The sequence below is a fragment of the Pteropus alecto genome, unplaced genomic scaffold (assembly GCF_000325575.1).
Source record: "Pteropus alecto unplaced genomic scaffold, ASM32557v1 scaffold24, whole genome shotgun sequence".
In the NCBI taxonomy this organism is placed as follows: domain Eukaryota; kingdom Metazoa; phylum Chordata; class Mammalia; order Chiroptera; family Pteropodidae; genus Pteropus; species Pteropus alecto.
The window spans coordinates 13133847-13150428 of record NW_006439192.1 but is presented as its reverse complement, the minus strand read 5'-3'; the positions used below and the strand labels follow the sequence as shown (position 1 = coordinate 13150428).

The 16582-nt window shown below is 31.2% G+C and overlaps 1 protein-coding gene across 1 annotated transcript in view; it reads right to left on the bottom strand.

Annotated features, from left to right (window-relative positions):
* The window catches only part of WDR17 (WD repeat domain 17), a 67728-nt gene that overhangs the window by 38764 nt on the left and 12382 nt on the right, over positions 1–16582 (bottom strand). Inside the window, exons 3-7 of the mRNA XM_025050025.1 lie at positions 15933–15957; positions 12852–13082; positions 7229–7480; positions 5228–5350; positions 3098–3282 (exon numbers count right to left, since the gene is read on the bottom strand). Coding sequence (XP_024905793.1) covers positions 3098–3282; positions 5228–5350; positions 7229–7480; positions 12852–13082; positions 15933–15957 — 816 coding nt within the window. The remainder of the gene's footprint in view (positions 1–3097; positions 3283–5227; positions 5351–7228; positions 7481–12851; positions 13083–15932; positions 15958–16582) is intronic.

The following is a 16582-nucleotide window of genomic DNA, read 5'->3' as shown; positions in this document are numbered from 1 at the left end:
AGGAAAACAAGATGTTGAACAGCTATTTGAAGAAATAATGATGGAAAACTTCCCTAACCTGGTGAAAGAAATATACATAAAACTCCAGGAAGCTCAGAGGGTCCCAAAAACCAGGAATGCAAAGAGGTCCATACTAAGACATATTATAATTTAAATGCTAAAGGTTAAAAATAAAGAGAGAATCTTAAAAGCAGCAAGAGAAAAGCAGTTAGTTACCTACAAGGGAGCACCCATAAGACTGGCAGCTGATTTCTCATAGTTATGCAGGACAGAAGAGCTTGGCACAAAATATTCGACGTGAAGAAAATCCAGGATCTACAATCAGGAATACATTATCCAGCAAAGGTAGCATTTAGAGTTTAAGGACAGATAAAGAGCTTCCCAGACAAAAATAAGCTAAAGGAATTTATCAGCACCAAGCCAGTACTACAAAAAATGTTGGAGAGACTTCTTTAAGAAGGAAAAATATGTATCAAAAACAGAAATAAAGAATGGTAATGACTGTGTTCCTATCAACAAGTACCTCAAATGGGAAAGAATTAAGTGCTCCAACCAAAAGATAGAGTGGTTGAATGAATAAGAAAACAAGACTCCTACATATGCTGCCTATAAGAGACTCACTTCAGATTAAAAAACACACATAGACTAAAAGGAAAGGGAATGGAAAAAGATATTGCCTTGATGGACCTAGAGGGTATTGTGCTGAAAAAATGGGTTGGATAAAGAAAGACAAATATCGTATGATTTCACGTACATGTGGAATCTAAAGAACAAAATCAACAACAACAACAACAAAAGCAGAAATAAACTCATAGATACAGAGAATATTTTGAGGGCTATTAGATGGGAGGAGTTGGGGGATGACAAAAAAGGCAAAGGGATTAAGAGGTACAAATGGATAGTTGCAGAATAGACATGGAGATGTAGGGTATAGCATAGGGAAGATGGTTAATAATGTAATAAATATGTAAGGGGGAAGAAGGGGACTAGATTTAGTGGGGTGATCGCTTTGCAAGTTATGTGGATCTCTGATCACTATGCTATACAACTGCAACTGGTATATTATTGTATCCAACTATAACTGAAAAAAAACTCATTGAATTGCATAATGTAAACGGAAGCAACTAATTGTCTATTATATTTCAATAAAGACAAAAAAAAAACAACAAGTAGAGAAGGATAAAGGCTATCTGCCAGAAGTATATAGCAGACATGAGTGGGGAAATACAGAAGTGCTCCTATTCAAATCAGATGAGCTGCTACAACTGATAGTCAATGTAGACCTGCAGTCAGAGCCAGCGCCACAAAACAAAATAAACAATTATATATATGGAAAAGTAAAATTTATCATTATTTGTAGATTATATCAGTATGTAGAACCTCGAGAAACTAAACTGACAAACTTTAAAAAAAAACACTTAAGGCAGGGACTGCCTATATGCGCATTTTCAATGTTAGTTCATGGCTATGCCTTCGAATTTTATTTTTGAAATTTTAAAACATATAGCAAGGATTAATTTGTAAACATTTCTTCTTTGTCTTATCAAGAGGAACATAGGGATGAAGGAAAATTTTGAAGCATTTTTCTTAATTTTAATCAAGCAAACATTCATTTGGAAGTACACTTTTTAGAAAGTATATGAATAAGATTTTTCTTATCCTATGTAGTTTGGAATTTGGAGATGCTTCACACATATAACGTCAGAGTCCAGAAATTATGAAAAAGAAATTCACCATCTCTTCTGACTGGCAGATACTTTTAAAATGAGAAGAGCCACTGAAATAATTTATAATCAAGGAATATTTTAGTTTTTATTAGAATTATAAATTTAACAGCTTTTAAAATAAAACATTTTAATATGAGGATTTATGCTCAATATAAAATCTATTGAACTTAGATTATATAACTTTATTACTAATTTAAATTTTAATACACTTAACTGTTGTCTTATATTTTTCTCCCTTCTCTTTCATAATTCTTTTTAAAGTAAATGGTAATTTGGAATTTAGAAAAGTTTGCTACACTGGGAAAGCATTTTCATGGAAAGAAAAGTTTACAGGGAAAGAAAATTAAATAACCAAAAAAATCTAAAAAAAGGCATAATTTTAAATAACAGCTATACATTGTTAAACAGTTTTGCTAAAGTTCAATATTTTTACCTGAGGATAAAATTAAATTTATACTGAAATGATAGTATTATTGATTATTTTTCTCTTTTCTTTTTTACAAGAGCAATGATAGCTTTAGGCTCTTTACTAAGTTTTTCAATGGAACACAATTAACATTTTAAAGTTTCTTAAATGTCTAGGTTAGTCTAATTCAAACCTGTAGAAATAAGGGGCATTTTTATAAACTCTGAACTAGGGAGAATTAATGAGGATGATTCTTGACAAATATTAATTACAAGGGAATATACATTATTGGATGCATGCATTCATTCATTTATTCAACAAAACTTAACAAAGTCTTGCTATGTGCCAGGCACTGTTTTAGGTAGTGGAGATAAAGCACAGAAGGAAACCAAGTAAAAATGTGAGTCCTCAGTGAGGTTGTATTCTCTCATATACAGAGGCTTAACAATCATAAGAATTGAAGTTGACAGAATCATGGAATTATTATAATGATTCGATAACAGAAATAAATCTTAAAAACACTCATTCCAATCTTGCTCGTTTCACAGATAATAACGAAGCTTGGAGTAACTGGCAGAGAGAGACTTGTCCTTCCTCCTAAAAGAATATTCTATTTCTCATTTTGCTTTCAAAATACAGTACACTAATGTAATTTTCCAATATTAAAGGATTACTGTGATCCATACAAAAATGGGAAAACTACCAACCATACAGAGTAATCACAATAAGCTAAGCAGGCATTAATATTTAAAGAAGTTAAATGTTTATAATTTAAAGAATTTTAATAGTTTTGTCATCATTCTACACATTCTTCTAAAATGTTTTAGCCAACCAAAATAAGGTCCTGACATATGGTTCTTTACAAAATAATTTTTAACAATATTAATACGTAAAGAAAAGTAATCATGAGCAAGCTTCACAAAACAAGTGTTGTGTATAAAAGAAGGAATGACCATAAACATACCATGTCCCTAAGAAAATCCCACTTCTTGGCTCCCATATCATAAAGTCCAACTCCACCATCCAAGAAGCAGCACACTGCATGACCAGGAGGAAGTGAAAATGCTTGATTCTGTGTCAACGTTGGGGGTGGAACTGCTTCACTAGTGGAGGATGTATAATGGTTTTTGATTGGAGACTGGATGGAAACTTAAAAAAGAAAAAAACAAAAAAGTAAACATTTACACCAATAGCTTCTCATATACTGGAATAAAACCACAGGGCTTAATTTATAAAGATGCCCCTTTGTTTTCTTTTATCCAGAATTTATATCAGTAAACCATTAGGCAGTAATCTAATTCTCTCAGCCACAGGCATAGTTTTGCAGCTTCACTATATATACATATATGGAATTGTTATAATGTTGTATACATATATATATGTATATATATATACACACACACACATATATACACACATATACATATACACAAAATTGGATATTATTTTTAAAACAGGTATATAAAAATGCAGGTGGAGCAAAATGGATGAAAATTAGTATGTGAAGAATCATAACATGTTGTGAATATTTGGTTTCTTATTTCCCCATAAATTGAAGCATAACATGATTATTTTTTAATTAAACTCTTCTTTTAAAATTTTCATATAATAGTTTATTTCCTCCACACACACAAACATATATGCATTTAAATTTCTTTCTTTTAAAGCTCATAACTCTCTTCTGCTAGTTGTCAATCCAATGAAAATAATTATTTTTGAAATTGTTTATAATTCACTGTAATTTAGCTCCCAAATTAAGAATCAAAAATATGTGACATACATTTTCCTCTCAATTTTTCTTTATTCTTCCTTGGGTTTATTTTTACTGTTTACACACTTCCATTTCTCCAACTTTCAATTATATAAATGTCCCTTTGTTTAATTGTTTTCTGTATATTCTATATCTCATATTTTATCTTCTTTCAAGTTTTTCCTTAGAACATGAATATTCTCTTGCAAACATAATTCAAAATAATGATACCACTGTAAATTATCAGACCAATCTATATTAATTACATACTGGAATATAGACATTTCCCAGTATATTCACTTTTTAACACAAATATTGCATTAATTTAGATAACACTCATTTCTTAGAATCTGGTAATGACAGGAAGTCCAAACTAGAACGAACTACTAATAACAAAAGAGGCATCTGGTTCAGTGAAATTTTGTTGACAATTTGGTTAAATTTAATATGATCCATGACTGATTTTTAAAAATATTTTACTTTACTGACATGGGTGGTTTTGACACCCGTATGCACCTATCTATCTATAATTCATTTTTTTTAGAATTTAGTATGTCTACATTTAAAATTTTTCATTTTCACATAATTTTCCTTACTCTATTCTTTCTGTTACATTAAAAAAATTGGAAGAAAAAACAAGATATCTCACAATAGTTTACCTGGAAAAGTTAATTAAAAATGACAAGATTGGTATATGTTTCTTTATATTTTCTGATTTTTCTAGAATGGGCATGGAGTACTATTGTAATAAGGAAAAAAATAGGAAAGGAGAATCTGTGATATTTGTCATCCCATGATAAGAATGTTCATAGCAACTAAACAAAGAAACAAATAATTCCAAAAATGCAGGATAATAAACAATATGCCAGCCTCTAGCATATTACATCTCCAGTCCTAATAATATTTTTAACCCCTCCAGTTTCCAGGATTTAGAAGTATTCAGACTCTACAGAAAGGCTTAAATTTGTGAAAAGGCTAGAGATTCAAATATAGAGATTATCTACTATGTCGTGCCTTGTCCACTAAATTATATACTACATTTGCTAATCAAATAACACTACTTTGAATAGCCCTTGCTAATTATTTAGTATATTATAAAGAAAGCAGTAGTACAGAGGAAGCAATAACTCTAGATTGTTCAATCACTAAATTCTCTACCTCATGTTTTTGATGACCCACACAAAATGAAAACACTGACAACCATGCAGAATAATCATGATTTAGTTAGTAGGGAGTTAATTTCTTTTCCCTCACATATGCTTATATCATTAAGTCAGTCATTTTATTTGAGAGCGGCAAATATGATATTTTAAAATATTAAATTTTCATGACATTTTTACTTACATTTTTTTCTTGGGGGAGAATTAAGTACATGTAAGCAGTGAAATCCTGTTTTCTTTAATTTAAAATTATCAATAGGCGTTGTTCTTGAAACATTCCAAATGCGTAACACGCCCACTTGAGAATCTAGTCAGATCAGGATAAAGCTTTATATTAACAAATTTTATTTGAAGCAAAATGCCCAGACAAAAAAAATAAAAAAGCTTCAACTTTCAAGATTTTTAGCACTATTCATTGACATTTTTCAAACAATGAGATTGTACAATTAAAGAAACAGGAAAAAATGCTATTCAAACTTTAAATTTTTGGCATATTTTATTATTTTTTTTCTGTTCCAAATCCTTTTCTAGGGTAAGAAACTGCTTGCCTTGCAGCTTACTCCCACAAAGATCATTATCACAGTTTGATGACAAAAAGCACCCTATTGACAAACAAGTTCTAGAAAAGCCAGTCACTGAAAACTTTCCACTCCAAAATTAAAAAATCCTAACATGGTTAAAGTGTTTGTAAACTGCTCCCTTGCTCACTTGCAGCAAACAAGGACTGCCTAATATACCTTTCTATACCAAATAGAAAGCTCCCTCTCTTCCAAAAATCCAACTGTAATAAGCTACTTTGGAAAACGGTCTGGCAGATTTTCAAATGATTAAATGGAGAGTTACCATATGATCCATCAATTACACTCCTATGTACATACCCAACAGAATTATAAACATATGTTCCCACAAAAACCTGTACATAGATGTTCATAGCAGCATTATTCATAACAACAAAAGAGTGGAAACAAATTAAATGTCTATCTACTGGTAGAGGAACAAAATCTGGCATATCCATGCAATAAAATATGATTCACCCATAAAATGGAATGTTATTCATATACCCTATAACCTTGAAAACTTTATGCTAACGCAAAGAAGCTAGACAGAAAAGGCCACTTATTGAATTATTTCATTTCTATAAAATGTCTGGAATAGGCAGATTCACAGAAAGAGAGCAGATTAACAGTTTATGTCAACACATGTGTGTACTAGGGGCTGTGAGGAGGGTGTAATAGAGAGTGACTGCTAAATGGCTACAGGACTTACAGGGGGGCTGATGACATTTTCTGGAATTAGATAATTCCAGAAATAGTTGTAATGGTTGTAAAACTGTGAATACAGAAACTACTGAGCTATATACTTTAAAATGGTGAATTTCATGGTATGTGAATTTTATCTCAATAATAGTAACAGATACATAAAAAATTCCCATGTCAATTATATCCTACGAAATTAAAGGCAATTAAGATATATAAATAAGAATCCAGCTACTTCCATGTCTCATATCAGTGCTTAAAGAATTTCTTTAAAATGTTGAGAGATAAAGACTCTCTGTCTCTTATTTTACACTAAACAAATATAGGACTTATTTCTATCATAGCTGAGAGTACTCTTTTTAGAGACCTCTTTCTGTGAAACTAAGTAAATGATAAAAGTAGAGTCATTTAATTTCTAATTACCATTTTAAATTCCATCTTCTCATCCCTTGTCACTTCTTAGCTTTGCTAATTCTCTCATAATAGGAAACAAGAAGGAGCATCCTTTCAACCCATGGTAATAAATTCCACTTTCATTTTCAACCTAGTTTGAAAATGTCTTTGCCTATCTAGCCATACATGGTAACTGACTGTCTATCCAGATAAGTTGTTTTTCTAGTGAGTACTTTAACCATCATGATGACACTCCTGAAATTGAACTGTGTCTTTTTTATACATACAAACACAAGCATGCACATATATAATATATTCCAACGTATTATCAGAAAACTGGGCCTTAATTTCATTTGTATCTGTCGTTATGTTAATGATACATAGTATAAATAATAGTAAACTAGCCATTTACTATAACAAATAATATTTGAGATTTAGTAAGTTTGACACAAAATTAACCAATAAGAGTGTAATTTCCCTGACTGAATTAAAGAATACACACATATTCAAAACTTTGAGAAATAAGGTACACTTACCTCCAGTTATAAACATCCCAGGGGCACTAGGAACCCAGGCCAAACATTGTACAGAAGCTGCTGCACTGGGAAAATTAAATGTTGTTATGCAAAAAAGTGATTCTGTATCTACTAGGCGAATTCCATGATGTGAATTAGCCACAAGAAGATAATCGGTAGATAGAGGGTCCCATTCCAGGGCTGTAATTGGATCCTCTTCATCTGTCCCTTCAAGAGATTCAGGTCTGAGAACATGTTTCTGACTTTTATTACCTATTAAAATATTAAGAAAATGATTTTAAACAAAATTATCAAAAAACACCAATAATTGAGACGATATTTTCTCCTTGTACACCACTGCTCTCTGGGAGAACTGGGAACACAAATCTGGCATTTCCTGCAGAACTCATAGTTGACATGTGAATGCAGGGGAATTAGAGTTTGTCCTAATGATGAAGTCATATCGAACTGCTTTGCTTTGGCAACTCTAGTACCCTGAATATTTTTCCTATTTGTTACTTAAAAGCTGTAAGAAAATGATGCAGATAAAAAATACACATGATCCTGTCATCAACTAAAATTTCACTGAATTACAGTAGTATAGGGATAGGAAAGGGCTTAACAAAAAGAAGAACATTGTGTTTGATGAAAAGCATAGACTTTGGAGCAGATTGCCTGGGTCCTAATCCTAGTTTTACTACTTACTAGCTTTGTGTTCTTGGACAAGAATCTTAATCTGTGTGCTCAGTTTTTATTTTTATAATGGAGAACACAACAATACCTTGTAGAATTTTTAAAAAGATTAAATAAATTAATGGCTTAAAGTGCTTAGAACAGGACATGTTATAAACAGCATATCAATATTTACTGTCACTCCTTTCTTATTCATCGTATCATTTGTCATAATCATAATTCATTTCTGACTACCGGTACAAATAAGGCAACCAGAAAAATAGAAAGATAAAACAAGTGAAATTAAATGAAGCAATGGGTCATGAGATAATCCTCTTGTTCCTTCCAAATTATATACACGACTGGCGGTATGGAAAATTATGCTTTTGTAGATGTATGTCATGGGACTCCAACAAGCCAGTCCTCTCATTCTCAAAAGAAAGGCAGTGAAACAACTAAGTTTAGAGACTATATTGTTAATAGAAAGTACCAATTATTCCTAAGTATTATAAAGGTTAAAAGAATTGTTTATTAAAAAAAATAATGCAACTGAAAGATACCAGAACTCTTTCTGTAATGTCATCATTAAACAGTTTCTGAACATATCAGATTATAAAAGCAGAGAAAATAGATTTCCTTAGCTCAATAAGATATTTGTAAACTGAACTGAAAACCTTGCAGCTTCTGCTGGGATTAAAGTCATCAGTGTATTATTCTTTAAATATAACCTTGATATTAAATAGATAGTATTTTATTTACAGTTTTTGCATATATAATCATAGAAGGTATTTGTCAGATTTCTATTATTTGGGTTTATCAAATTTTTGCAATAGCCATCAAGAAAAGTTTGTTTGCTTCTTCTTTCTCAAAATCAGTATCTGCTAAATTGCTATTTGATATAACAGAGTAATAAATATTAATGTCGCTGATCATTACAAGGCAGAGAGAGACAGAAAAATGATTTATTAAGTTGTACTAGCTATTTCTTAAGTAATTTTTAAGTATTTGCATGTGCCAGTTAGGATCTATGATTTATTAAAAATATTCCAGCATGTGAAAAAATAAGAAAAACAACACAAAACATGGGAAAATCTGCAATGCAGATGCTATAACTAAATCATGTAGCTTTAAAGCCCCATGCTTACAGTCAAATGATAATGAATTACAGTCACCATTTTCTGGTCTACCTGGTTTCAACATTTTTATTATAAAAGATAAAAATGGAATCCATAACATTTAAAGCAATCATTAGAATAACAGCTGATAATATTTTTTATTTATATGTTGTTTATTTTATTTGTGTTCTATTTTATTATAACAAATATCAGGCAATTTATGTTGTCAGATTAGCACAGAAGAATATGATATGAATAAGTCGATAAGAAGATGAGGCTGACAATTCTGTATGAAAAACAAAAACTGGGACAAGGGAAAATTGGGGTTAAAATATAAAATAATGAGGGTAACATATAATCCACACAGCTGTTCAAATTTTGATTTTGAGATCTGATGGCTAAAGCAAAGAGGAAAGAAATTCCTCTTGTGAAAGGTTACACAATAGATACTGTCCACAAGATAAAAATAAAACAAAATGACAAACAAAAAAATGTGCTTAGGAGAAGCACAGTTTTTCCTAGAACTGAGGCCAGAAATAAATGTCTCCAGTGTGTTTTTAAAATGAGACACAGTATTACACAGGGACAATGTCACCACCAACATTTCTAAAGTAAAACAATGCAGATTTGATTAATGCACATCCTTGGATAATACCAAAGTTAATTCAATTAAAACATTCTATCGTGAAGATTAAAAAATTCTCTGATGATCTGGCTTTGACTAAGAACATAAGGTGAAATAGTTAAAGCAGTAATTTTCCAATGTTTTTGGCCCTGAAACCCTCTGTTCACATGAGAATTTTTACATGAAAATCCTACATAACACAGATTAAAGTATTTTTCAGACTAAAAGGGAGCAGAAGGCATAAAGCAAGCTGAATCAACTACCAAGTCTTCCTATTTCCCCAACCCGACACACACACATAAATATACAAATTTACTAATAAGCACAGTTTAAAAATCACTGATTTAAAATGATGGATGAACTATTGTGGGCAGTCCTGTGTGAATATTTTATTTTTCCTTCCACAGAGCTTGAGGTCATAGTCTCCTGCAAGAACCTACAGGACAGAAACTCCATCTCCTTACAGAGAGATTGACCAACCAGTGGTGCCAATTAAGTCATTAACAAGGTACAGGTGATCTCTTTGGGAAACTTAAACATAACAATGCCAGTATTAATGCTAACAGACTCAAAATTTCAAACTCACATCAGAATGTAGTGTCAGAATCAAAAATTAGTGTTTCCTTCATGACCCATTAGCTTTTCTATATGCAAAAGGAAAATACATAACTAGATTATATCTTTCATAATGTTTTGTGCATGAATTGCTAAAAATACTATAGAATAAATAAGATTAAGAAGTCTGTATTGAGTCCTTATGGGTTGACTTGTGTTCCCCAAAAGGATATTGAAGTCCTAACCTCAGTATCTGTGAATGTGACTTTATTTGGAAATAAATTATTTGCACATGATCAAGTTAAGATGAGGTCATTAGGATGGATGCTAATCCAATATCACTGTGTCCTTAGATATAGGGGAAATTGGGACACAGAGACATGTTTGCACACAGGGGGACACCATGTGAAGACTGGCATTATGTTGCCATAAAGTAAGGAACTGCCAGAAGCTAAAAGAGAGGCCTGGAACAGATCCTTCCTTAGTGCCTTTAGAGGCTCTGGCTGGCAACTTGATTTCATACTTCTGGCCTCTAAAATTGTGAAATGAAAATCCTAAGAGTTCTCATCACAAGGAAAAAAACCCTTTCTCTATTTGCTTTTTCTTTTTATTGTATCTATATGAAATAATAGATGCTAACTAAACTTATTATGGTAATTATTTCACAACATATGTAACTTGAACCATTATGCTGTTCACTTTAAACTTATGTATGTCAATTGCATCTCAATAAAACTGAAAAAAAATTCTGTTGTTCTAAGCCATCCAGTTTGTGGTACTTCCTTAGGGCAACCCTAGCAAACTAATACATGGGTGGATCCAAAGAAATAATACTGGATGATGTGGGTACAGATACACAAATTACTTTAACAATTGGCATATTAAGTTATTGGAAAACAGTGACCTCTCTGGAAGTCATATAAGTTAGCCTGTTGAAATTTTATACTTCTCATCTAGATGTAAACATAGGAAAAAGAAAAGCAAAGGAGTCCTTCATTTCTCCCTACCTTTTCTATGCTAAAATAAGCATAAATGTCTCAATATTTTATAACTTAGAGACATAACATCATAGCTCAATGTCTTATGGATTAAAACCTTCAAAAATGCCTAATAATAATAATAAAGAAGGAAAAGAAAGCCCTAGCCAGTGAAAAAGGAGATGGATACAATGATGAATTACAAAATACGAAAAATATCTAGAATGAAATATTGACCAAAATAAGAGCACACCCCTCATCATCCTCCTTCAGAGCTCTGCAAAACAGATTCCTCAAAAAGAAAGTATCATGATCCTCATGAAACCTCTGGGTATGGGCTAGCTTGGGGACAGAAATGGGGAAATACACCCCAGAGAGCAGAGATACAAGAGAAAGAACCACACGGCACACAACCATCTTTATTGTCCCTAAATTATTTCCCTGGTACTAGTGAAGACCACCACAGATGAAGATGCAGGCGTGAGAAGTGGTAGTCACCAGATCAAAACAGAGAAAGTCTATAAATTACATCACTGAGCTGTGCGCCTTAGTGACCAACTATAAAACAGAACCTGCTCCCAATGCAGAGGAAGGAACAGATTGGGTGGAGATGTTTGAGAAGACAAATGCGAATACTGCAAAACACCATCAGTGACTCCTCCCCATTCTAATCTAAATCAAACGAATAAAAATGTCGCCATATGAAATTAATACAACCAGAAAGAACACGAGGCTATGGGAAAAAAAGAGAAGAGAAGGTAGATGGTAAATAAGTATACACACACACACACTCGCACACATAATTTATCTTTCTAAAAAAGGCAAATAATAGATTCTATTTAAAATGTATTTAAGATAAAATGACCCTACTCTATCAATGTTTTACAAATCTTTTTTTTTAACTTTAGAAAGATCATTCCCTGAAGATTCGAATTTTCACAATTTCTTCTGTTCCATTTTAATTCCTTTTTTCTTCTATTAATTGCAGAGAAATTGAATGTAATGTGTTTTGTGAAAGGTAGTTATCCTAATCTTGAAAAAGCATTTTCCTCTCCCTATCTAGCAAACCAGGAGTCGCATACATCAACTAGATGCCAGATGGCTAACAGCATGTTTCTTGAATGTTAGCAGGACTTTTTCATCAGTGAGGTGATATTCAGGTAATTTTTCAATTTTTTCATTATACATTTTGTTATTGTTTAAATTTTAAAAATAAACAAACTAATTTCTCAGACCCTTTCATTCATCCAGATTAATGAACTAATATGAGTCCAAAGAGTTATTGTTCCTTTCTATCCCAGGTTCAAAGTCTTTGCAGAGCTGTGGCATTATAATGGTATTTTACACAAAGGTAGGAAAATATTTTTGAATAGTATTAGTAAGTAATCATGTATTCTGGCTCTATGTCATTGTTTATTCTGTCCATTTTCTTAGTAAATGTGTAAAATAAAGAACTGATTTCAAAAAGTAAAAATATGGGACAAATGACTGATTTGGGTTAAAGTAAAATATGCACAGATAAGTTAAATGTTTTATTATGCCTCACAAATAAATTTACTTCAAATGATTGAAATCCATGCAATGATGGATAATATTTTTACAGCTAACATTTAAAAACTTTTTAATTTGGCTTTATGTTGTATAAATAAATTATGTATGCTAAGAAAAATCAAATTTAAGAGATCTAATTAAATTCTTACCTGGTTGAAAAATTGACAGACTTCCATCAATATGACCAAATACAACTTTCCCCTTTTTTTGGGTATGCCATCTGAATATACTGATATCAGACAAGAAGTTATGAGCGTCTTTGTGTACAGTCACTCCACTATCTGGTCCCGAGATGGTCCAAATGAACAGTGGGCCTCTGTGGGCAACAAAGGCTACAGCATCATGTGCATTCCAGCACCAGCTAAGAGAGGCAGGCATCCCTAGAATAAATTAAATATAGATACATAATAGATCTGGCAGAAGATTGTAGCATTAAATACTATTTGCGTTGTACGTTTCTAAAACAACTTAAAATATAAGAATATGTTCATTATTTTAAAATGTTATCTTCTTCCTTGGGGATTGCATTTTGAAAAGTAACCCCAAAGACTAACAAGGGAAGATCTGAAGGTACTTCTATGATAAAAGAAAAAGTACCCAGTTAGGTTTAAAACTACTAATGTGATCATATGCTTCATATATTCAAAGAAATTTATTGTTATTTCTTTCAGAAAACTGTATGCACATTAAAGCAATAAATTCTTATTGAGTTTTCATGTAGAAGACTTGCTTTAGGAATTCTTGGTATACAAGTTAATATGGGATACGATTCATACTTGAAAGAATCTTATATATAAATTGGGGAGCTAAGGATTAAATGTATAAAAAATTAAATGCTACTATAAGGGTTTAATAACAATAAAATTAAATATATAATTTATGTCTTATCAGTTTAGATTCAAATCTTAGCTTTGCCTCAGATGAACTACATTAGTCACTTTATCTTTCTAAAGCTGTTTCAACTATAAAACAGATATAATTAAAATATCTGACCACTTATTTCCCATGAATGTTAAGAAAAGGAAATGTAATAATGTATATAAAAATCCTTTTTAAACTATAAGACAAAACACAAAAGTTAATTGTTAATCTCTCCACTATTAAAATAATCAAATAAATCTTTTATAAAATAAATGTTAGGGTAAATTCATGAGTCAAGAGAGAGATTATGAATCTCCCAACACAGATACATTAATCAACTGCATCAGAATCACCAAACTGAATATGTGTATGACATCATATGGAATAGGGCCCAGAAATCTTGTTTTAACAAGGTTTTCCAAATGATTTTGATGTGTAGAAGGCTTGTGACCATTGGGCTACTGTCCTGGAAAGTAAACTGGATTTGAATTGTAAGTTGAAGGAACAACAGAGTTTAAATAAATATGGATGAGAAATATTTCTCAAAAAGAGAAAATGATATAAACAAAGACACAGAGTCAAAAGTTGAGAAATATTTCTCAAAAAGAGAAAATGATATAAACAAAGACACAGAGTCAAAAGTTGTTTATTAAATTCAATTTGTGTCAATCGTCCATCGTGTGCCAAGAGGGAGAAACTAGAAACCTCATACCTAGTTCAGGATCTGATACATAATGGGAACTCCATAAAACGTTTTGAATGAATGAATGAATATATGAATAAGGTCAATAAAAAAGCTGATGTAGTCTTAGGATACATTAACAGAAGTGGAATTTCCCCAATAAGGGATAAGATACTCTCTCTGTATGGATCAGACCACCAGAGTACATTCGAAGAAAGCCATTAGAATGCTGGCTCTCTGAACACGTATTTCAAGGAAGGCAGCAAGGAAGAGAATGGACCAGAAAAATGTCCTAAGTTATAACAGAAAAAATTAATATAGAGAGGCTTATTCCATGCAAGCACTTCTAAGAGGTCTATAAATATTAATTCATTTAATTGTCCCATCAAGATTCTGAGATAAGTAGGTCAGATTACTACTCATGTTGTTTTTTCAGAAAAAAAATTAACTGTGACATTTTTCAAGCTGCTGACAATTTTAACATTTTACATTTAAACAAATTTATACTCATTTTCCTTTAAATGTAACTTTTGACTTTTAGAAAACAATGATGAATTAAAAAATACAGAGTCAGGTTCAAATTCAACTGCTGGATACGAAAAGTTCTAATACTAAGAAAACTGACATGCGAACTCCTACTTTCCTTAAGCTGGTTTCTGAAAAGAAAAAAACAAAGCTAAGACATTTCAAAGCCAATTATTTAAAATGAAAAAGGCCAAAAATATTCATTTTTTTTTGTAAATAAAATTGCAAATTAAGAAGATATTTGGAAGTAATACAAGGAATTTATTGATAGGTCTTTAAAATTTTTCAGAGAAAGAAGAAATATGTAATATTCATTAAAATTATTACCTAACATTTAAACAAATGTTAATAATGTTAATTTGAAAAGTCTTATTTAAATGCATATTCACTTGCAAAGGTCGCTATAGTGCACACAGATGATAAATAAAAAACTTTTCCACCATGAATGGATGTGATATATATGATGTTTGATGACAAATCAGTAGCTAAACTCGGTGATAATACAATAACATGTTGTCTAATCTGTACTTTCGCATAAAATTTAGATAACATGTAGTTATAGTCTAGTAGAGATTTTGTGTGACAATGTTAAGAGAACAATGACATTGTGTAACATTTTTAGTTTATGTCACATAAAATATAGAAGAATTTTAAGAAGTATTTATTGTGCTATTTAAAATTAATCTCACACAAAGCTGGATTTAAAGTACTGGGAAAATGCACTGTCGATCAATATAAACAACACTGGAAAATCCTGGGGTTAGTGGAAAAACAGATATGACCAGAAAAACATAAAAAATATTAATTGAGACTATCAATTGCAGTTTATACATCACAAAGCTTGGATGACAAATCAGTAGATAAACTAGATGAAATACAATAATATGTTGTCACAAAGCTTTGTGATGTATAAACAGCAATTAATATTTTTCTCACTGAAGTACTGAAAACCTTAAGGAAAACCATTACATTAATAAAAGCTCACTGAATGACTTTTAAACATATTTTTCTCATTAATACCGGTTTACTGGTTGTAGTAAGTGAAAAAATAGAATGTATAAACTTGGGAATGAGATTTACATTTTTCTAGATAAAAAATTAACCTTGTTTAGCAAATATTTTTTAAAAATAAAATTTACATAACAAAATTGGTATATTTTACTGGTATTTTCAGCATTCCTAATGACCTAAATTTGAAGAGAAAAGAAAAAAGCAACATACTAAATGTGTCGAACATATCCAAAGGTTCTAAAAGGCATTGTTATTATTTTGGAAGCAAGATTTAAATAAAATGCCTATGAATTCTCAATATTGTTGCTACATACTAAAGAGAATATTATAAAGAAACTTTGAATAAAATAAAGTTAGTGAGATTGTCACATCTCAGTTTTCCACCTCAAAGTTATAATCAATAATTTTTAAAGAAGAAAATGAATATGAAAAATGTATCCAGCAGCAGCTTTCAAAACCAGAATCAATAACTGGGCTAAACTTGGTGCTCAAAAAGAGACTGAATTATTGTGATATTTAACACAGAAAAATGATTACTTAGCTTCATCATTATTATGGGTTACGATGCTAGAAAGAAAGAATGTAGTGATATTATTCAATACATTAAGACCTATTTGTGTGAACTAGGACTTTGTTCTAACTTGACCAAATGAGAAATAAAGGAAAGAAAACAGCTCAGCAAGGCTCTGAAGACAGGCATGATATTGTTCGTGTATGTTTCAGATTGGAATAGAGTAATGAATGGGCAAGGCCAATTGTCTCATTAAGAAAATATTATCTAACTATTATTTTTATATTTAT